Below are 23019 nucleotides of genomic sequence, written 5' to 3' on the forward strand. Positions count from 1 at the left end.
TTGTCCTTCACTGCTGGCTGTGCTTCCTCCCTTCCACCCCACACCCCTAATCCTTTACCACACAGCTCAGTGAAGCCCAGAGGAGCTGATCACATCCATTATATTTTCTTCAGAAGGAGCTTGGCAGCCTGAAAAGATTCCTGACAACCACGATGCCACCACCATCACCAGTAATTGTGTCCCCTGCCATGGCCACTCAGACAGTGCTGCCGTGTCTCCTGTCACCAGGCTCACTGGGGACAGCCCTGTCCTGAGAACTGCCCACATTACCAATGATTGCTATAAATAATTAATGTGCATTCCTCTAATCCTCTGTTGGAACCATGGCCTTGCTAACCAGGGCAATGCATCACAACTTCCAAACACTTGGCAGCAGCATGCACGGGAGTGGGGTGTTTATAGATGTTTAATGGTGTTTCTCTTACAATCAAGGTGCTATAATAGCACTTAGCAAAGGCATTTTTGGTGGTGTGAGAAGAGGGAGAACAATAACGATACACTAAATACAGAAGGAAACACTATCAAACGTCATGCAATTATCAAAACCCAGTAAAAAAATCAAATCTCATTAAATACCTTTTGCTATTTAAAATCACATTTAAATGTGCCTGTGATGGATCTGAGCTTTAGCTGCCTGTAATGACAACTGCATTGCTCCAAGGAACTTACACATGATGAGATATATTTTATACATGTTTTTATTAACAGTCACCTGAAATCTTCAGCATCACTCACAGAGCTGCACAGCAAACACACTCAGCTATGATACTATTTGTACTGTCTGATGCAAGAAGGGCTTGGATAACATTTGTTTAGTCAAGGACAAACAGTCCTAGGGCCTGTAGGTGGATGTAGGCAAAGGCAAAGTTGGGTAACACTTCCGGCCTGCAAAGAAACAGGGTCCCTTCAGCTAAAGGATTGTCGGGGAGAAATGCAGATTAAACCAAACTGTTCTGCAGTCCGGGTCACACTCCAAGGGCTGCCTCATGGGCCCAAACCACTTGACAAATAATCACCACAGAGTTAAGGAAATGAGTCCTGAGGTTCAAGCGGGGCTTTAACAAAAACCTCTAGTTTCTCAACAACCACAACAGAAGGCAGTGATAAGGATGGCCAGGGATGCTGTTCCAGAGGGTGGGTGTCAGTCATCAAAGTCGATCCTGATGGGGCCTCCTGTCAGGACGTGGTTTGCCACGTGAACAGATTCCTCGTCCTGCTGCTCCTCGCGTCGCTCGGCTGACCTGCGCGCGCGTCTCCGGCAGCCCTGGGCGCAGCGCGAGGTCTCGTCCAATGCCCCGCACACAAGGATGCGGCAGTGCAGGAACACCTCCTGAGGTGGGGACACAGCAGGAGGGTCAGTGCACAGCTCTGGGGACCACTGGCACTGCTGCCAGAGCCAGTGCCACAGCACTCCTGTGGCACACGGTCCGTGTCCAGCATCACCGCATGCAGCCAGAACGGCCTCTCCGTCTGTTTCCTTGTGGGCTCTCTTCAGAGAGCCTGGCTGAGGTCTCAGAGGCAAGAGTGGGGAGACAGGGAATAGGAAGGTGTGAAACGATCCTCCAGATGAAGGGATGAAAATGGCAGGAATCAGCTTGGAAGAGCTCACATAGACTGGGAGGAGCTGCGTGTCCAGAATGTGTGAAGCCTCGCAAGGAGTGATGGAGATGTGCAAGAGAATTTCAAGTGAGCTGGGGAAACAAAGCCAGGAAACTGAGGGGAAGAAGGAGGAAAACACAGGGTGATGAGAGGGTAAGTTGAGGGAAGAGGGAGAATGCAAAGAGCAAGGAGACAGCTGCCTTTTCTCCTTGCACAGCACAGGCAGTGACAGGATTGCTGCTCCCTGCCCTGTAAATGACCAGAAGAGCAAGCAAGAGCCCTGCAGGCAGCAGCCACAAAGACTTGGAGAGGTTTGAAGCAGAATCCATTGTGCAGGATGGGAGGATGCAGGTTGGAGGCAGCGGGGGTAATCAGAAAGCCAAGGAAAATTTCTGAATTTTAGAAGACCTCATCTGTTTTAACCCTACTGGGGGGCTCTCCAGTAGCTGGAGCAGAAGCTTTATACCTTTTGGAGCAGGCAGTGTTGGCTGAGCTTAGCAATGACTGGAATATCCAAATTACCTCCAACACAGAAAGGAAAGCTACTTGCACTAGGAAAATGGCATTATCCTTCCACTGTCTTCCCACTACAGAGCTGCTGCCCCAGAGAGACAGCCTGGTTTCACATTGAATTAAACAGTATGGTGACCTTCTGTGTGGAGTGCTGGCATCTGAACTCACAAGAGCTGGAGAAGGCTGAAGAGATCCCAAACTAAAAACTATGTTGTTTTAAAGAAAGGGCACTGTGAAATGTGCCTGGTGACTGAGAACACTTCTCTCACCCAGCAAACAAGGGGCCACCAAAATCACCCTGGAAGAAGCAATGATTTTATCCTGCTGTGGCATTGATGTTCCAAAACTGTCCTTCATATTTTAATTTTAGTTGTTTTTATCAATCTCTCCTGAAGTACCTTTGTCAGGCTCCTGTAAGGTGTAACTGCTGGAACAGGCACAGCAGCACCTGCCTTGGGCCAGCCATTTCATACCCTTTTCCAACTTGGTGCTGAGGCTCCTCAGTTGTATCAGAGCTGATGAAACATCTAAGAGTTGAGTTTTGATCTTACCTTGTTGTCTTTGCCCACAAACTTGAACACAGGAACCCGGAAGTGCTTGGCAAGATGGTCCTTTGACGTGTACTGCTTCACGGAATCATCAGAAACACAGCTGAGGAGAGCAGAGGGATAGGCTTTAATGGGTTTCCCAGAAATGGAAAAAAGAAAAAGAAAAGACATTCCAGCCTACTTAACCAGAGAAAGAAAAGGAAGGATTGGTTCTCTCAGGCTCAGCTACCATTTCTGCTACTTCCTCTTTGGCCACAGGAGAAAAGTCGGGAATGATGGGGAAAAACAGCAGCATTGCTAATAGCATCTCCAGACAGGGAACAGCTCAGCAGCAGAGGGCTGGCAGGACGTGGCCCAGTCCCCTCAGAGAGGGACTGCCAGTGAGCTGCAGGCAAGTCTGTCCTCATTTCACCTCCCTGTGCAACAGCCTGCAGTGTTATACACTCCAGAATGTGCCATGCACTCACTGTATACACATAGATATGCACATAAATTATGCTTAAAATGAAGCAGCCTGCACCCACATTACTAAAATATGACAGATGATGAAAACAACAAAAAAACAGGTTTACTTTGCTTTGTGTCATTTACATTTTTCTTCCTGCTGGATTTGGTCAAACAGCTCAAATTCACTACACCAAAACCTTACAATTTCAGTTTTTCCATCACTAGCAATGCATGATTATATGAAAGGTCACAGAACTGCAAGAAAATAAACTGCTTTTATAACAAGCTACATTCCAGGTGCAGTGCATTTATAAACTATTACAGCCTATTTAGAGTTTGACAGACAAAAAGTTATCGTGGCTCAATAATTACTGCTGATTATTGCAAAGCCTTGGGCATCTTGAGAGGCTCTGATGCTGCTGTGAAATTGCATTGCAATGTAGCTCGTCCTTTCTAGCAAGTTAATGCCAAAAATGTGGACTTTGAAAGATATTAAAAAAACAAAAACAAAACCAAAGCAGTGGTGGAAGAGACAAGAGGTACTGGTGTAGCTCAAAGCCTTGCTCTTGCAGCAAGCTTCAGCTCCCATCTTTACACAAGAAATGTGCATGGCATTGTCAGCAATGCTGATGTTTCACATGTTCAGCTGTCAAAGAGCAGTTCTGCCTTCACTGGAACATTTGCGAATCTCTAAGTTGTCAAAATTCCTTTTTAAACAAGGCATCTGATCATAAAGAATGACAGTTAAAGACTTTTCATAGGTGAGTGGCCAAGCTCTAGGGCCATGAAGTCAACTCACAGGCATGTTCTCATTTGTGAGCACATAAACTGTGATGATTATTGGACACTGGCTCAAACTGACTCCTAAATCCCAGGTTCTTCAAAGGTTCTCCACACTGGTGGAAGGAAACCTATTGGTTTGGGGCTAGGGAGAGGGAAAGTGGAAGAACACCACAAAGAAATCAGAGAGATACATAGACAAAACCAGCTCAGAAACCTCATGAGTCACATGGGCAAGTCCTTTTGCATTTGTGGGGCCAGACTACATTCTACTCTCCTAGGAAACCCCCAGAGACTCTGCCTGTCCAAAGTGGGCAACTTTGGAGAGGTGAGAAGAGACATGTATGGAAGGAAAAGGGGTGGGCCTGGTCAGGGTATGGGGAAAACCACTCTATCCCTGCGCATAATGTGCTTAGGTTTGGGGAGCAGAGTGGCAGTGCTGTGGGAGCTGTGCTCTGACCCTCTTATTCAGGGTTGCAAGGCTAAAAGAAAGGCTTGCACAATGAAATATCCACCTCAGCCTATCAAACTGGGAAGCCTGAGGCATAAGAAGATGAGCTTTGCAATGGAACTACCTTAACCACCCCCTGCTCTGCTGAACCACAGCTCCTGACCTCAGCAGTGACATGACCTGGCTCCAGATGCCCCAGGGAGCTCCAGCGTTTATCAGCTGTGCCATCGGTCACTGCCTTTGTTCCACTTTGTTCTCAGAAGGCAGGGAATTAACAGAGAAGAGAACAGCAGAGGGAATTTCCCCATTCCTCAGTCCAAGGTATATCCCCTCCAATATAAACTGTGCTTCCCTTTGGATTATGCAGTTAACTCTTGCAGGTCTGATCCTACATAAACTGATAAAAAATCCTATCTCTATTGCCATGGGCTTCTGGGGCTGGATTTCTAGAAGGAAACAGTTATTACAGAAACGTCTGGAGCAGGGACAACTTAGCAGTGCATTCAGCTAATTTAATTTTGAATCACTGGAGCCTGCAGTGATGGCTGCAGAGTGGAGCACTTTTCCCTTCAGTGAAGTTTTAATGCCCTCTGCAGGTACCAAGGGACTGCTGGTGCCATAAATCCTCCAACCAGTGCTGGGGTGAATTCAAGAGATGACATTTCCTGCCTTCTCCTTTCTCTATCCAGCTCAGGCTTTGGTTGCTGTTTTGAATCCCATCATTTTCACTCATGGGAAGAAAGGAATGAATGTTTGAGGCCTTGACTCTGTGAAGGGTCCATGGGAACAGCCAAGCCAAGGAGTTGATAAAATCAATTTTTCCATTACACATCTGCTCATAAAGCCCAGAAATGTTGGGCACAGAAGGACTGCAGCCTAGGATGGAGGGAGAGCAGACTAATGCTGAATCCTCTGTCAGAAGGAAATGAAAACAGTACTTGTGGGTACTTTACATTGCAGGACTCTTTTGCTACAAGACAACCACACAGGATTTGCCAGCAGCAGCTGTAACAGTGGATGATTTAGTCTGGCAGCTGAGGACATGATTGTTGTCATCATTAAATGGTCTGGCAGGCAACATACAGGATTTACACCAGCACAGTCCCTTGACTCTGAGGCTACAACTCTTGGGTATGTCTTAGATATTCCTTTGGCTGGATTTCCCTCCCTAGAGGACAGCACACTGCCTCACAACTATGACATTTCCTCAGAGCTCTCTGGTTAAGCAGCTGGATGCAAACACTTCGCAACAATGCTGTAGCATGGCACAGTCATTTCAGCACCCAAAGAAGTGTCTGAAAAGAGGGATCATCTCAGGAGCCACAGATGAGCCCCACAGCAAGGCTCCCCAAACTTCTGATGCAAAACCACTACAACAGCGAACCCACAGATCTGCACAGAATTATTTTAGCATATCCTGGAATGATCACTAACCCCAAATACCTAAAAAAATTACAGCCAAACTGAAAGACCCTAACTTTATTGCGCTGACAGGCATCATGGAGAGCAAAGCAAGGGATTCTCCTGCAGCTCCTACCAGGACTAGCAATGGGCTCTTCTAGCTCGTGCTGTAATAAGGCCATTATGAGAAAATTAAGAAACTCACTCCAGTTGCTGTGGCAGCTGCCTGGTAGCAGCACATGGCCATGGGGGTTCTGCACATTGGCTTGGCAGAGAGAGGATATCAGGAAAGAGAATCTTTTCTACAGGAGCCAACTCAATTATCCACAAGGCTAGTGACAGGGAAATACATCCTGTAAAGGCTGCACTCAGAGGAACCTCTTTCACTGCCTCCCACTGTTTCTCCCAATTACTTTTGATGGGACAGGTGGTTTCAGCTTGATGGCTGCTGGTGATTGCTATGACCAGGACAGACAGGCTGCTGCGGAGAGGGGGATAGTGCTTCCTGCATCACACAGACAACTCAGCCCCACTGCCAAGTGCCTTGAAATTGCCTGCAAGAGAGGGAACAGTGAACTCACCCATCTTGAATCAGGTAGTACTTCAGGATCTCATCAATTTTGGAGGTGGGAGTGGCAAAGCAGCTCTCCACCAGTGTCTCCAGTCCACTGACGTGCACCAAGGGCTCAATCCCAAAGTACAGGGAGTCCCGAAGCTTGAGGGTGGGAAGATCACCCCTGTAGGGCTCACCAAAGTCTTTGTCCTTGAAGATCTCCAGAGTGAAGGGGAAGATACCCTGGTTGCGGCTCATGATTTCCAAGGGAGAGTTCTTGAGGTTGGGCACGTAGCCCTCAGAGATGGTGTAGCGGCGCGGGAACTCGCAGGTCACCGGGATCAGCAGCTTGCTGGTGCGCACAATGATGTCCCCATTGCTCCCCGGGGTCTGCTTGGGCAAGCCAGTCACCAGGTTGGTGGCAATGATTTTATCATTGATTACCTGCAGCAAAGAAAGGGGAGATCATTGAGAAAGACCTCCCTGGGCTGACACTTAGAGTAGCCACTGAAGGCCCAGCTTGTGAATTTACACCCCACAGCCAGAACGATGCTGCTCATCCTCACAGACCAGCTAAGGACCTCGGTGTGCTGGCAGCAACAATGCACCACACTTCTGCTACCCCTCTGCTAAGGTGAGCCATTGACCAGTTGCCAGTTTAACATTTCAAACGTTATCAGAATCTGTCTCAGCAGAAGGATGAAGAGTGAGGACACTTGTACCTTCTACCCTGGTGGAGCAGGAGGCAAGCAGAAAGCAGCACCCATGCTGTCAGGCACACACTGCTGGAGGGGGCTGGAACAAGCTCTCTGACTGTGGAAAGCCAGCCCAACTCTACTCTGAGGGCAGCTGCATGGCAACACAGAAAACGGCTCTGAGGGTGCAGCTAAATCAGCTTTGTTCCCCAAGTAAGCCACAGCCAAATCCCCAAATCCCAGAGACTGGGCAGTAGGTATACATACATCTACAACGGTACCACAGGACTTCAGGGAGAAATGCATGTTGACGTGAGTGCCATTGGACACGCCTTTACACGAAGTGTTGATGAGGGAAAGGTCCAGGCCTCCAACCAGGTCCTTTGGGATGTTCACCTCAATAGAGCTGGACTTGCACAGCACTGGAACTGCAAGAGAAGTCCCCAGAATAACAGTCTGTGCTACAAACCTACCAGTGAGCTGGAGAAGGGCTATACCAGATGTAATTGGGGGAATAAAAGGGGAATCACAGACAGCATTTATGATTATGATCCTACCACAGTAACCTAACTACCCATTTTACATTCCCACCTACACAATACAAACCAGAGCTGCCACTGCCCCAAATTCTCCAGCCACAGCAATGCCTCAGAAAACAATGAAGACAATCACTGCACTTGCAGCAGAAACTAAGCTGTGCTTTCCAGCTTCACTTAACACTCAGCACAGATTTGGTTGATAGCTCTTGCACTGTGATGTCCTGGGAAGAGCCTTTACCAGATATGGGTATCAAATTCACAACGCCCCAGGCAAAGCCATTTTTTAAGACCCTTAATCAGATTTTACATCAAACCCAGAACATGCTGAAACAAGGCAGAGTAATTCCATATAGATTCTGAGCTAAAATGGAAGCACCTCAAAATGCCACAATAATCTTTTTATAAGCAATAAACCCAGCTCTGACAAACAAACCCAATTAGCTCACTCCTTCCTCCTCCTTCCAACCTTTTAAATTTTAATACAGGCCTCCGTGTGAATTTTTTAAATTAAAATTTCATTACATAAGAAGCAGGAGAAAACAGACCATGGGCAAAATAAAAAAGGAAGAGAGAATAACCTTCAATAAAATAGTAGTTGCTGTATATATATATATTCTTTGGGATTATTCAGTTCAGTTGGAGACAGGACCAACATACTGGTGGCATATATTCTGATTTCAGACAGAAAAAACAAACCTTTTGCAGGATTTACATTTGTTATATTTTAAAATCCCACGACAAAACCTTTTTGCAAATATACCAGTTTCTTGAGATTTTTGCCAAAATTAATTGCAGTACCAGTCCTCGACATTCCTGTGACCTGTCTTCCCTTAATTTCAATCCTTAATTATATAATTTAAGATTCTGGATATTTGAAATAAGGCACACTGTTAAAAAAGGCACTTCAATCCCCTTTAAAAATTTCCCTGTCCCAGCTCAGGTATTTACAGCAGCCTCTGAGCACCTTCTGGGAGGATTTTTAATTAAAAGTTAGTAATTTCAAAGTGATACACTAAAAGGTATGCAGAGTTCCCAAAGCAATATGTTCCCATAATGACACTGCTGGGTTAGAACAGAAGCTTAAAGAACTAAAAATTACCTTAACCTTCCCTTTACTGGCAGCAGAAGGCAAGTGGGAATAACTGAGCATGTCAAATGGCACAGCTCAGGAGCAGACAAAGGGACTTGGAGAACACAGCATAATGCAGACAGAGAGTAACATCCTTTGGAGAACTGATTGGCTCTGTCTGGATTTAAAGACTTGCTGTTCTAGCACTCCTTGATAAATAAGAAAATGTACTGCTTTTATAAAGGTGACATTCAGGGCAAGAGATTTGGATCCCAACTGCAATTCTCCAAAGTTCAGGACTGATTTAGTTCAAGATCTCTCTGTTTCTACATGTCTTTGACTGGCACAAAGTGGGAGAACGAAAAGATTCCATTTTCCCTGTGCTCTGGAGCCGAAGGAGTTGTGTGCCCTCCCCCGCACCTGGACACAGAAACACGTGAAGGAAACCTCTTGACTCAAGCCAGCTCGTGGCTATTTGGGTAAACACCCAGTGTGTGCCAGTCAAACATTTTAGTTCTTCACCTCTTTACTTCTCAGAGCACCTGTGAGAACTGGGAAAGCCTCCTCATTTCCACTTTAAGCTCTGTTCTGCACCAATGCCTCTGAGCACCTGTCCCTGGAAGGAAGCTTCTGTGGTGACTCCAACGCTCATTTCTCTGCCTGCCATTGTTATTGGCACCATATTCCAGCCTCTGGCTCCTTCCTTGGCCTTTCAAAGTGCTGCTGCTTGGAGCAGAGGTTATCTCCCTGCACAGACTGCTCAGCAGAACAGACTCTCTGGTGCTGGGGAGCCCTGACCCACTGCCACAAACATAAACCCTGCTTGGCTGCACAAAAATTCGGGCAGGGCATGGGGGAAAGAGCATTTCATCCCTACTCTTCAGGAAGAGCTGGGGTACTAGGATGGGCTGCAAAATTCTAGGATGATCTGCAAAATTCCAAATATTTTGCTGGCTGGTATCTTTATGGAAAAATTGCAGCCTGTAGACTGTGATTTCTGTTGAAGATTATTAATGTTTGTTCTGAATGTGGAGACAGTGCAGAGGAGGGTAGAGAGGCTGCAGATCCAAGTGCTTCAGGCTACTGTGCCTACCCTGCACTGTTAATTGAGCCAATATAAACCTGATTAGGTGTCACAAAAAATTGTGTGGTACAGTTCCATATCTGTTCAGAATTGCAGGCCACAGCATGGGGACATAAACTGATGAATGCACAAGAACAGGCAATTTCACTTTATGAGATGCTGTATCCTGAGCCCCAGCCTGGCTCCCAGCAGTGCTGCTGCTCTCATTAGCAGCCTCACCAGCAGCAGAAACTCTGGCTGGGAAATCCAGGACTTTCAACCCTGCTGGGGTTGCCTCAGGGCCCCAGGACTGAAAAACATTGCTCTGTTCTGCCTTGTATCTATCAATCAGACCTTCAATCAGTGAGCGTGATTACAGCTCTTGGAAACCCCCACCTCTACCTCCCCACCAGCACTGCTGGATCCCAAGTGGGCAGCGCTCACCCTTGGGAGCCCTGCATTTCTAAAAAGCTTAAAAAGCAGAAAATCCATCAAGCAGAACCATTCCAACTTCCTCTCTGAGGTATACCTACCCTTTTGGCCACCATGAAGCCTGAATTTGTCCCTCCCACTGATGTCTGGGCACTCTGTGGCACATCAGACTGCAAGAGGTTCTCTGAGCACACCAGGCAACACCAGACTGCTGGTAGCCTGGATGTATTTGCAAAATAAAAAAGAAATATTTGCAAAAAACAGGAAGCTTGTTTATTCCATTGCAAGCCATAGGCACAAGTGACTCAGCATGAAGGACTCCCTGTGGAAAGTTCAGATGGAAGGTTCTCCAAGGATAACGCTGCCCTGGCCCCTACACAGCAGAAGCAACAGTCAATTTTTGGATGCCATCCTGGGCACTTTTCCAAGGGGCAGCAGGAGCACCTAATATCAAAACTAGTGCCCTACTTCAAGGCACAGGAATGCTTATTGGATTGACATACTTGGAAAAAAACATGCCTCTCTCTTTAGTCCTGTTCTTGGAAGGGACTGGACTGCTTTAGCTGAGAGTTTGAAGTTTGAAGCATGGAAAATGCCAGCTCTAACAGCATATATTTGTCAGGGGTGTGCACAGAGCAGTATAATGGGAGATGTTTGTGGGAAATAGTAGAGGTAAGAAGATTTCCAGAAAGCTGTAAAAGCAAGCCTGAGAAACTGAAAGAACAGAAAACTAGCTGCAGCTGCAAAGTCTGAAAGTAGAGAAAGTTACAATGGTATACCAAGCAAGGACATTAAACAATAGCTTGAGTTTTAGGCTTGGCTAAGAGAGACCTTAAGACTGCAGGAAAATATGCTTAGCAAGGTAGTAGAAGGTTTTAGGCTTAATAATGAATTATTGTGCATTGTTAATAGAAAGAAGGCAAGCAAGCATTGTGTGAAGCAGGTGTACATGTACTTTTAGTGATTGGCTAGAACAATTGTCTGTAAGCTTTAGCAATGTTCTATTGGTTAGAAAGCTTTTTAAATGCTCTGTAACAAAGAAATCTTTGGCTGCTGCTGGCTGTACATGAGCTTTTGCCATCTTCCTATTGTCTCAACCATGTAATGAGACTGATGTTGCAATAAAAGCTCAAGGATTGTACCCCAGAAGTCCTGTCCTGTGCATGAAAACAAACTCCAAACACAGTGTTAAGCAGTATTAGTCATAAGGGAACACTGCCCTACAATTAATGTGATGCAAGATGCACTCAAACTGGGCCCAGTGGCTGTTCTCCTGCCTGGAGAGAAGAGCAACCTCTTCAGGCTCTCATCTTTGGATAGTCTGTCATTAGTAACAAAGCTCCATTAACCCAACTGGGAAGGACAGACTAAGAGAAGACAGCAAAAACAAGAAGAAAAATTCCTTCAGACATTCTCTCGGGGGACAGCGGCTGCTGGGGAGATTTTGTTGACCTACCCTGGCAAGTGTGGTTGTCTTCTGACAGAACAAGTCCCCTGGGACATTCACACTGGTAGGTGCCTTCCACTTCAATGCAGGTATGGCTGCAGCCTCCGTTGTTATTGTGACAGCCTTCAATTTCTGGGAAAGAAGGGAAAATCAGCACATCCTGCAGGCCCCAACAGACCCCTGACTAACCAACAGTCTGAACAATACAGCTCAAAGGCAACAGTTTGTTTCCCAGAAATTGAGGTGGAGACCCCCTTTTTAATTTTACTTTTACAATTAAAGGCAACAGTTTGTCTCCCAGAAAATGAGGTGGAGACCCCTTTTTTAATTGTACACTTTTACTCATGTAGAGCATCATGATTTTTTTCTTTCAAATAACCTTAACTGCTTGATTTTTTTAACCCTTTGGGATGAATATGCTAGATGAATACTATTGTTCTCAGTAAAATAACAGAGCATGAGATAAGCAAATCATAAATATAAAACATTTCTCCCTGAGCCTGCCATCAGAAATCACTGTGTGGTTTTCACTGAAATATACAGAAAAGAATGGAAATCCCATACTCAATCCTATACAATGCATGGAAAGTAACAGCCCAAACACCCCATACGAGTCAAAGCAATGGGTAAAATATCATAATGTAAATTTTGAGATACTTGAAACCCTACTCAGCCTCCCCAGCTCAGGTAATCAAGCTAAATCTCTTGCATTTGTTCTTTTTAGCAACAAGCTGTGAGGTGGCTCACATCTCACATCCCATTCTCTACCAGCTCACAAAGCTGAGGATACATCTTCAGAAATAAAACTCACTAACAAGATTGTAAAAATCCCCAGCAGCAGTGTTAAACTCGTGAAAGGCACCATCCTTCGTACAGAAGGGAAATTAAATGATATATCAAAGGCCCTAAAAGCTAACTTGGGGAATGGCAGAAACAAATGAGTTTCCAAACAGACTATTCCAGCCCTGTCAGAAGAGTGTGGCACTTGGGAATAAAAATTGCACAGCTCATTTATGTGATGCCCCAGCAGCTCAGAGCTGGATGTGTCAGGGACAAAGCCCACAGACCATTTCTGGCCCCACAAAACTTGACAGGTACTTAAGGAGCACTCTGCACAGCAGCATTTCCCAGGAAAGTGTCACTGCCTGGATGAGTGATGTACCAGCAGAGCTCAGAGAGCAGATTTAGCTCTTTTGGGTAGCTGAAAAGTGAGGCACATCTGTAGTTGTTTTTCTTGTCTGAGACCCCACAGTGTCTGTGAACACCACACAGCAGCTTTGCTGTGAGAGGGCACAGTGCTTTTCCACAGCTCACCACAGAAAACATCAGGCACACATCAGTTTCTGCTGGGTTTGCCTATTTCTGCTCAGGGATGTTTGTACATTGTTAGTGACAACACATCAGGCCTACAATTTGTTCTTTAAGCCACCAGTCTAAATTTATCAAGGATTTTCAACCTGGCTGTGCCACCACTGTGAAGGAATTGTGGCAGCTGCACAGAGCAGAGAGCCCACAGACATCAAAGAGCAAAATCCTGCCCTAATCCCAAATTTAACTTCTGTCTGGAGATTGGCACCCCCTCTCCTCAATCTCTGTCCTGGGAGGCTAAAGTGATCCTCATGCTCTAGTCTAATGTCATGGCATTACCCCATACCTAATGTGAGCTGCCAAAACCCAGTGCTGCTAAATCTGCCCCCACAAATCTCCAGAGCCAAATCCCAACAACTCCAGCAACAAGTTCTGCCTGGACAATCAATCTTCCAGATCCACTGCTGCAAGGGAATGATTGATGCAGTTTCCAGCAGCCTGTGGTAGCTGAAGCCTCACCTTCACAGGTTTTCCCATCGCTGCCCAGCGTGCGCCCGACTCCGCACTCGCAGCGGAAGGAATTCTTCAGGTTAACACAGAACTCGCTGCAGCCCCCATTGTTCTGCTCACACTCATTTTCATCTGGAAAAAAAAAACAGGCCATGGAATGGAATGAATAATCCCACTACAAGCAGTAACACTTGTCAGTAACACTGACAATAGCTTTTGAATCTCTTGGTAAAGCTCTGAAAACCCCTCCACCTCTTTTTTTAAAGGCTAAAGTGGCTCTGTGTCTGTCTGCCCTTCTTTTTTCTTTTTTTTTTTGGAAAGGTACTTTGTTCTCTGAGATTCTAATTTCTCAACCTGATTTAATCTCTGTGTGCAAAAAGCAGATCAAACAGAGAGGAAGGGACAAACATTGCTCTTGTTGAGCCACATAATGAATGATTCTCTTAGGCAGGCCAGGATGCTGAAGTTATCAATTAAGGTTCACAGGGGGTTTCATCAAAACAGCTTAGAAGCTGCCATTTATTAGGTGTCAGAAGCTTAAAACCAAGAAAAAAGAAAAGTACCATTTTAACAGGTCAGAGATGAGCTCTCTCAGGTATCTGTGGTCCCACACATGCACAGAACCCACAGCTGGCAGCTGCTGCTGGTGTCTCCTTCCACAAGCAACGTGAATTGAGTATTTTTAGCCAAAGACTTGGCTGGTACCTTGCTTTGGGAGGCAGGAAGCATGTCCAGGAGACTCACACAGACACTCTGCTTTTCACACACGTGGCAGGCTCCACACTCTCCCTTCTAAAAATAAATCTAAAGCTGCTTAAAAACAGAAGGTGAAGAGGGAAAGGGCTAATGGCAAAGGCATGGAAATGTTGTTAGAAGGGCCTAGAGATTGCCTTGGCCAAGGGCTAGGCCCAGAAATTCCCCTGACTGGTCCTTCCAAGTTCTACAACACACACAGATCTCTGTCCCCACTCTTCCAGTGACAAGCAGCACTTCTGGAGTGCAGGCTGGTTTTCTTGAGACTGGACTGGGACAGTGCTGAGCTGATTTTAACCATGGCTTAGTAGAACGTGGATCCAGGCATTGAAGAAGTGAAAGGCAATGCACCAAGTTGGTGGATGTGTGACAGGCAGTCTAAGACCTTTTTTAACCCCTAAATGAAAATGTAACTCAGGATCAGCTGCTCTGCTCTGAGGTTTAAAGCATCTAATCTACTGAGGAGAAGCACAGAGATGCTCAGCCTTCACAGAATGGTCTGGGGGTTGGAAAGGACCTTAAAGCTCATCTTGTTCCATCCCCTGACATTATTCCACGCTGCTCCCAGCCTCATCCAACCTGGCCTTGGACATTTCCAGGGATGCGGCAGCCAAAGCTGCTCTGCTGCATTACTGCAGCAGCTTCAGTCCTTCTCTTTGGGAGAGCTGGGAAAGGAAGCACATTCTCTACTTAGGAAAGGCAAACAGGGATTTATTTGCTTTCTCCATAAGGAGGGCACAGTTGGTCTCAGAGATGCAATTGCACAATTACTCAGCACAACAGAAAGTTATTAGGAAGATCATGGAGCCACACAAGAGAGGCTGCAGGTAGGGGAACCAGTGTGATCATTCCAGCTGAGGTGCTGTGCCACCTGGGAATCTCGAGAAGCAGCAGTGCAGAAATCCTGCTTGTGGGGGGATGAAAGCAGCTGCAGCACACACAGACAGTCTCAGGACTCCTGTGTGCCTCCCTGCTGCAGGAAATCCTTTCTTCTGAGCCTGCCACATTCACTGGGTGCTAGGGCTTGTCAGGGGCACTTCTGTGACTGGAAGGCTTGCACAGAAGCAGCCAATAAATGCTTTTAATTATCTGAGAGAGCTCAGTCAGCCACTTGGCTGCAGACAAGTGGAGCTGCTTAAGCAAAAGCCTTCCCCAGAATCACTGTGAGCAAGTGTAACTCTGCAGCAGGACCAGGCTGCTCCTTCCACACAGCTCTGCCCTGATGCTCAAACATGAGGTGTGTGAAGAAAGAAACCACCCACACCTGCTTTGTCAGGTGTAGCCTCTATGAAACAGACTGACCTGCCACACAGCCTCCTGGACCAGCTCTGCTTTCAGCTTCACCACCAAATCAAGTGACAGATGAGATTTCTCCTCACCCAAACACCCTTTCCTCCTGCCTCTCCCTTACCTCCTCCTATCCATTTGTGTGGCTCTGCAGCTCCCCAACAGCCACCCCTTCCCAGCCCCTTGATTTGTCCCATCATTTTCCCGACCTCTCAGTCCAGGTGCTCTCCCCCAGCACCACACACACAACCACAGAGCTCCCACAAATCTCCAAAGCCCACATTCCCCACTCTGTTCTCACCTCCCTCCTGGCCATGCTGGTCTCTGCCATCAAGTACCAGCTCCCTGAATATCCCCTTGTCATGCTGCCTAAAACCATTGCAGCTGTGGTGGGACTTACAGTTCTTTGGGTCTCCTCAAGCCCCAGGCCCTGGACAAGGTCCCAGAAGGGCAGGAAGTATGGTGGAGTTTAGTGTGCATCCCTACAGCAGCCAGCAAAACTTTTTTTGGAGGAGAGATATTCAGCAGAGCGTGGGAGAGGAAATCTCTAATGCCAGACTGCACAGCACTTCCTGAGTACCACAATAATACCATAGAATCCTGCACCATCATCTTGCAAAGACACTCTCCTACTGCCTTCAGCAGCTGAACCATGCAGAAAGCAAATGCAGCCTCACAAACATGGAGCTCCAGGGGCACCAGAATGGATGCAGTCATGGGATGTTGTATCTTGGAACCATTTACAGAATCATAGTCCTGGTTCTAGGCAGCAAAGGGGAAAACTCCTCTCAGGATATGTCATTTTTATAGTGCTTTGCAAGGCAAGGGATTGAGATGTGAGCAATGAAACAGAGGGAAGAAAAGCATCAGCAAGTGGCACAGCTTATTTCCACCCTTACCAAGGCATGTCTGGCCATCAGGTCCGAGTGTCGTACCCGGGGCACACGTGCAGTCACCAGTGTCCAGGCAGGAGTCCTGGCAATCCACCACATCACAGATGTCATAAAAATCTAGGGCATGACAAGAACAAGGTCAGCACAAAGCCCTGAGCATGCAAGGAAAGCACGGGACTTGTCCCTTCAGCTTCCCACCATGTGTGCAGCCCCTCAGTTACAGACCCCGCCCACGCTGGGAAAGCTGACCTGCTGAAGCTGCTGAGAAACAATCGAGTTTAATTACTGCGAGTCAGAGATCCAAATTTTGACTTTGGTAGCATGCCAAGACAAGCCACAGGGCCCACAGGGAGCACTAAGTCACTGAGACCAGGTCAGCTGTGGAAAAATCCTGCTAGAGGAACAAAGCAGGTAAAACAGCCTTGCTGATCCTACAGGGACAGCCCCACCATCGGGAGAAGCCAGGTGGCCTCTGGGGGACCAAGGGGGGCTCAGAGAGGCGACTTACGCCCACAGTAGGCGTGGAAGCAGACGCTGGGCTTGGTGAGGTGGTACACGTAGTACCCTCCCGGGCAGGCCTTGACCTCGATGGTGGTGTTCCAGAGGCAGCAGTTGCCGCTGAAGCTGGCGCAGGCCTGGCGCCGCACGATGCCGTCGGCCTGGCGCGGGTGGCTGCCGTTCATCCAGATGGGAGCGTGGGTGCCGCAGTGGTTCTCGGGGATGCAGAAGGTGGGCATGGCGTCGCCGGCCATGCCCGTGAAGCGGTACCACTCGCCGTCGATGCCGCTGTCGCACGTGGGCTGCCCGTGCGAGCCGTTGATGCGGTGCTCCGTGTTCCTCCAGGGCTCGTTCAGGCTGATGTAGGCAGAGCAGGGGTCCAGGGCTGGGACACACACAGAGAGAGCAGCTCTGGTAGATATCAAAGCGAGTTGTTGATGGATAATTACAAAAGTGGGTTTTTTCCTCTGTCCCTGACTTAACAGAACCGTTGTGATCTGTCCTCACCCCTGGGGAGAAAAGGTGATACCGGCAAATTCATTGCCTTGTGGAAAATCCTGACAGCTAGCCTTGGAGGAACAAATAAATTAACAGAGCTCGTACAATATTATGCAACAGTCTGACTTGCTGTTTAGCTGACAGGGAAAAAAGAAGATAGAAGCACATCTGAGGTCCAGGTAATGATTTTGCCATAGGAAATACACCCTGGGATCTAGCCTAGGACAACAAGGCTTTGTTCAAGCACTGAGCACCTGCAAGCCCCTCCTGAAGTCACTGGGAAGTCTCCCAGGTTGGAGAAATTTACCAGAAAACTGATAAATCTCCCAGCCTTGGAACAAAGGACTATATCTCAAACAGTTTATGCACCCCCTTTTAAAACCCACCCACAGCCAGTGTCAGCACTCACAGCTGAGCTGCCAAACCTTTATAAGCATTATCTTAAAATCTAGAGGGCCTGAAGGTCTGAACTGGAACCTTCTGAGGAGCAACATGTTAAACCCTCCACACTGCTGTGTTCCTTGCAAGCCCACAAACCCTCCTGTTCTGCACAGGAGATCAACTGTCTGAGTGAAGTGAGTGTTTGTGGGGGCAAGACATGAACACATGGACATCCTGGCAAGTGCATGTCTCTTCTTGCAGTGCTCAAGGAGTGTGCCCCTTTTCAGAGGCCTTTCTGAACCTTCTGCAAATAATTAAAATATGTGACAGTACCACAGGGAGAACATAAATGAAGAATTGAAGTGTTCATTAAATTTTCAATCTCCTCCTAATTAACCCTCATTTGGCAGCTTCCACACTGGAAGTCCAGAGGTTCCATTTTGCCTTACATTTAATACCTGATTAAGCACAACTTATCCATGACAAGCAATTCCCTATTAAGCAAAAGGAATGCAAACACTGCCCCAAGTAAGGAAAATTGATTACCACTTCCTAAAATTAGGCTAATAAAACCATTCACTCTGACAAAATGCATCTTGGACTGGAACAGCCTCAACTTTTCACAGCATGTTTCTTTTGAAGTTCTAAAGCTGTGCTGTTTTGACAATAGTGTGATGAAGTTTGGGTGAGGAAGGAATACTATGCTCTTTCTATTAGAAACACAAATGAGCCTGGTTCATTATTTTGATTTGTTTCACTGACTTTAAAGTGGGAGCTACAAGTGCTTCAGAGAATAGACTTCAAGTCATTATTATTTAGCTGTGTCCTCTGTAAAAATCTGTCCCACAGATGTGCTATCTCACAAATATAACATCTCTCATTCCTTCCTCAGCCACAGATACATTTTGCTTGGTCTCAAATCCAGCATAAAAGCAGGAACAGCTGCCAGAGTCAGGAGTGCTGCAGAGCTGGCACAGGGAGCGTGGATCTGGGTTATGAAGGAATCTCTAGTGCCATGATTCAAAGACACACAGAGGAGCTGATTCACTGCCACCACAACCAGCCTGGTTCTCCTGAGCAGCAGAGATGGGAATGCAGCAGGGAATCTCTGATGGGATTCACCAGGCATTCCCTCCTGAGCTCTCCTTTTCACCTGCCTCTGCTTGCCTGCGCCTACCCACAGACAGCAGCAGTGCTGTAAATCCCATCCTCCAAAAGCTGGTTTGACTTCTCCCAAAAGGAAAAGATAGAACAGAGCTTCCTCTGGGCTTCCCTCAGTGTCATTCCCTTGGTTTCCACAAGAGGATTTGGTGTGGCCCTAGGGTGAGTCACTGACTGAGATGAAAAGGTTTTCGTGGTGTTAAAAGCCAAATGAGGTGAAGCAGGAATGCCCTGTCAGCTTCCCAGCTGGGCAGCACTAAAAATACCAACACTCTCATTAGCTTTCATGTAATTATGAAATATCCTTTGTAAACAGACTCTGGGAATGCTCATCTAGGGAAATTACGTTGTCTCCTAAACATCCAGGAGATAATTTAAAGGCAAAATTTAGTGAGATGAACACGCAGCAGCTCAGAGGGAACTGGAAGAAGGCATATCAGGGGAATTGAGGTAGCATTCCCTCACATCTTTCATTCCCCTGAGAGCTTCTGGCAGGAGTGAGGGGGAAGCAAAGAAGCAGAAAAAGCAGACAGTGCTCTTTGGAACACTGCACATCCTCACAGCCACCTTTGGACTGCCAGTGCTGCCCCACACCAGCCCCCCTGTAGATACCAAGCAGTCTTTGGCAGCACAGTTTTTTTTCACTTGAATTAATTAAATTGCGTTTTAAAGAAAAAAATTCCACAAAAATAGAGAAGCGATTGATCAGCCTCTCCCCTCTTCTCCCCAGACAACAAGCCTGGGGGTTTGCACAAAACAATAACTGTAACCAGCTCACTACTTTTTCATTTTTCTTGGCTCAATTCTTTTCCTCCTCATTGCTTCTTGCATGGCTAGAGCAATTGAGGCTGACAAGCACTAGCTACGAAGCAAAGCTTTTCCATTTGTAAGCTTGGTGCTATCATTAGTTCTCTGACTGACACGGTAGCAGCTATACTGAGTGAGAAATCGGGCTCCAGCAAGCACTGGTGAGTGCCCCATCCTGCAGAGATTAATTCTGAGTGCATTGTGTAACTGGAGATCTCTGCTCCAGCACAACTAAGCAATAAAGGGAGCAGCATTACATTATGGCACTAAATTCAGTTCAGATTTGTCAAGGAAGCAGGTAAAAAGGTAGCATAATGTCTACTCATAGACTCTGTTCTCCAAAGGGAGAGGAAAATCCCACAGTGTCTTGGCAATAGAGGTTCTCCCAGTGTGGGAGACTTCACACTCTGTAACAGAAGGATCTTTCCAACTGGAAGGAATTTCACATCACTTTCAAACAAAAGGGATATTTCTCCCACCTTCCAATCTTTTGCCTAAGAATACCAAGGCTCACTGTGAACCTTAGAGATGGCAAACAGAAATAAGGCAATGCCTCTTTACTCACCCATCGAAGACACTGGCTGGAGCTGAACGACAAGGTAAATACAGAAAAACAAGTACTGGAACATCCCACTGAGCCAAGGAAGAGCCACCACTCAAGTGACAGAGGCTTCAAAGTCCTTGTACAGGCTGTGGCTCTTGCAGCCTTCCTTTCAGTGGAGCTTCTGACTCCAGGCTTCCAGAAGAGCAAGTGTGATTGCTCTCCTGGAAGTTTATCAGAGGAAGAAGCTGAAGCCTTGACCTGCCCAGAGCAGCTCTGCCCCTTACTGACAGCAGGGATGTACTCACTGATCAATCTTGTTTTCTGGACTTGACCTGCTATTGTTTTCTGCCCTGACTGCCCTGCAGTGACACCTCCACTATCTTATCCAGAGAAGAATTCTAACCAGGGACACCCGGACATCCCGAAGGGATGGAAAAGAAGAACAGATGGGTGTTGTTATCTGTGCTCCTTCCACAAGTCACACTCCATGGCTCCCTCCAGGCAGAAAACACCAGCTAAGGAGCCTTAACTGCAGGAAATAGTGGCCAAAGCAGCGGCACTGATCCTTCCCAGAACAGATTGCAGAGCTACAATGGGAACATCAGTCAAACTCAAAGACTGGTGTCCCACAGGGAAATGAGCTGTTCCTAGGCTACACAGAGGCCCTTGCCACTCCTGGTCACACAGCCTGATCACTGCAGCGAGATTATCAAACAAGGAAAGTAAAGACACTTTTCTGCAGTGCTCTTACAATCTCTTGCCTTGATAAAATAAACCAATCCCAACGTTATGGAATTAATTTTGATGCAAAATCGAGTAATTGAGAACCTCTCCTGACTAGTTCAAACCAAACTGGGCTGAGTCACAGGTAACAGCCACAAGCTCTAGATGCAGCACACTGAAATGTGTTCTTAACTACAGCAAACCCAGAAAGGGTTCTCCCCTCTTACCCCACCCCAAGAGCTCTCCATCAGCAATGAGTGCAGCTGAGCCTACAGTAATCACACAAACAGCCAAGTGTAGGCATTTCCCCATTCCCTAGGCATCTTGCATTTCTGCAGCAGGCTGGCCTAAGAAATGACACCAAGCTTCAAATCCCAGCAGGAAAAAAGTGGCTCCACTATGTACATTTTATCCATGTTGAATTCGTACAAGACAGGGAGTTGGGTGCTTGTCTGTCTTGCAGGGACTGTACATTATAGAAAATTCTCAATGGCCTCTGTGTTAGGGTGTGCTCCTCAGAGTGAAGTGCAATGTGCTGCTCTACTCCACCCCAGCACAGGAGTCTTTTTTCAGTAGGGAACAACAAAAAAACTCCAAATAAATTACTGTTATTGCTCCCATAAGGAAAGAAAAATATACAAATTCTTGTGGCTCTATTGTGCTGACAGCTGTGCAGTACCAGAAAGGTTTTTCCAACAACAGGAAAAGAGAACAGATTCACTACACAAAGCTATCAAGGCAGATAACCCTCAAGAGGTGACTATGTGAATTCCCAGAAGAGAAACTAAAATTGAACAGAGCAAGCCACAGGAATTTATATTTTGCCACTTTCATTGAGAGGCTGGTTTGTACTTATGATGCCAGGTAAATAAAACTGACAAGCCTGAATGGAATGCTCTGTTTGTGTCACAGGTGTGTACAGCTCCCTGAACCATCTCTTCTCAAGCTGCCTTTGTTTTGTAGCTGCTAGATGAGCCTGTTATAACAAGGTTTTGACAGGTACATGTAAGTGACTGACAGCTGACAATTAACACAGAGAAATGAACTGCAGCATGGCAAATTGGAGCCTCAAAGGTGTCACCTACAGGCCCTACCAAGTTCTCAAAAATGGATTAAAGCAGGAGACGCTCCAGCATTCCCAGAGATGACACTATCCCAAGTCACCATAACATCTAATTGAAGGAAGTGGTCTCAAGCTGGAGAAGACAGTCGCTACCTCTAAACATTTCTGGGAAGAAGCACCAGAGGCAACTCTTCTATCAGCAGCTTCTCTTTGAAAAGTTAATTTGGGTGATACTCGAATTCCCCCCAAACAATCTATGCCTCAGGGAGCTGTAACAGTTAGTCCTGAGAGGATAAATGGAGGGAAAAAAACCTTCCCTGCAAGGAGATGCTCTGGGAAAGACACAATTCCAATAGGGCATTCTGTAGGACCTGCACTCTCCAGCTCCTGACCTCTACATTTGCACCCCAAAGACTGATGCTCTCAACACCCCAAAAAGAATCAGGCTCAAGTTAGACTCTCTTAAAAGAAGCCATCAGTACTGTTTAAAAGATATGAGAAGGAAGGCAAAATTAAAAAAAAAAAGGCAGGAATTTTATTTTGGTACACAAGAGGGATTTTCTAAACCTGCTACACAGCCTGTGCATATCCATTCTTAACACAAGAAAAATGCTCAATTTGCAGGTGGCAATCACCCTTCTTGTGGAAGAGAGATCTTTGCAGGGCTTTACCATCCTCACACAAGGAACTCAAATTCTTCAAAGTAGTGGCTGGGCTGGAAAGCCTCATACAGTTTGTAATGGACTCATGAATAAAAATGCTTTGGCATTTACTGAGGTGGTCTTGGTTTTGTCAGAGCCACCTCTCAGAACACAGCAATGGCTGGGAGGTGTGTGAAGCACAGCTCTGGGTGCAGGAACCTGCAACCTGTGTAGAAGGAGCAGGAGGAAGAGCTAATCAGCACTTCCTGCTGCAGGGAGGGAGGAGAATCTGGCACACAGGACAGGCTCCCTTGTCTGGGATTGATCGGGAGGATGCACGTTCACAATAAGCCCTGACAGGCAGCTGAGATGGATTGCACTGAAGTCAAGGACTTGGAGATAGGCCTTGTTACTG

The 23019-nt window shown here is 46.6% G+C and overlaps 1 protein-coding gene across 1 annotated transcript; it reads right to left on the reverse strand.

Moving 5' to 3' along the window:
• Window positions 1-680: 680 nt before the first annotated feature.
• Window positions 681-20370, reverse strand: OIT3 (oncoprotein induced transcript 3). Its single transcript, XM_053984093.1, has 9 exons — window positions 20199-20370; window positions 16797-17171; window positions 16295-16405; window positions 13365-13487; window positions 11547-11669; window positions 7255-7415; window positions 6321-6736; window positions 2664-2763; window positions 681-1330 (listed from the first exon to the last, which is right to left on the reverse strand). The coding sequence occupies exons 1-9, from the start codon at window positions 20260-20262 to the stop codon at window positions 1142-1144; spliced, it is 1662 nt and encodes a 553-aa protein (XP_053840068.1). The 5' UTR covers window positions 20263-20370; the 3' UTR covers window positions 681-1141.
• Between the last annotated feature and the right edge of the window lie 2649 nt (window positions 20371-23019).

The sequence above is a fragment of the Vidua macroura genome, chromosome 8 (assembly GCF_024509145.1).
Source record: "Vidua macroura isolate BioBank_ID:100142 chromosome 8, ASM2450914v1, whole genome shotgun sequence".
NCBI classification, from domain to species: Eukaryota; Metazoa; Chordata; class Aves; order Passeriformes; family Viduidae; genus Vidua; species Vidua macroura.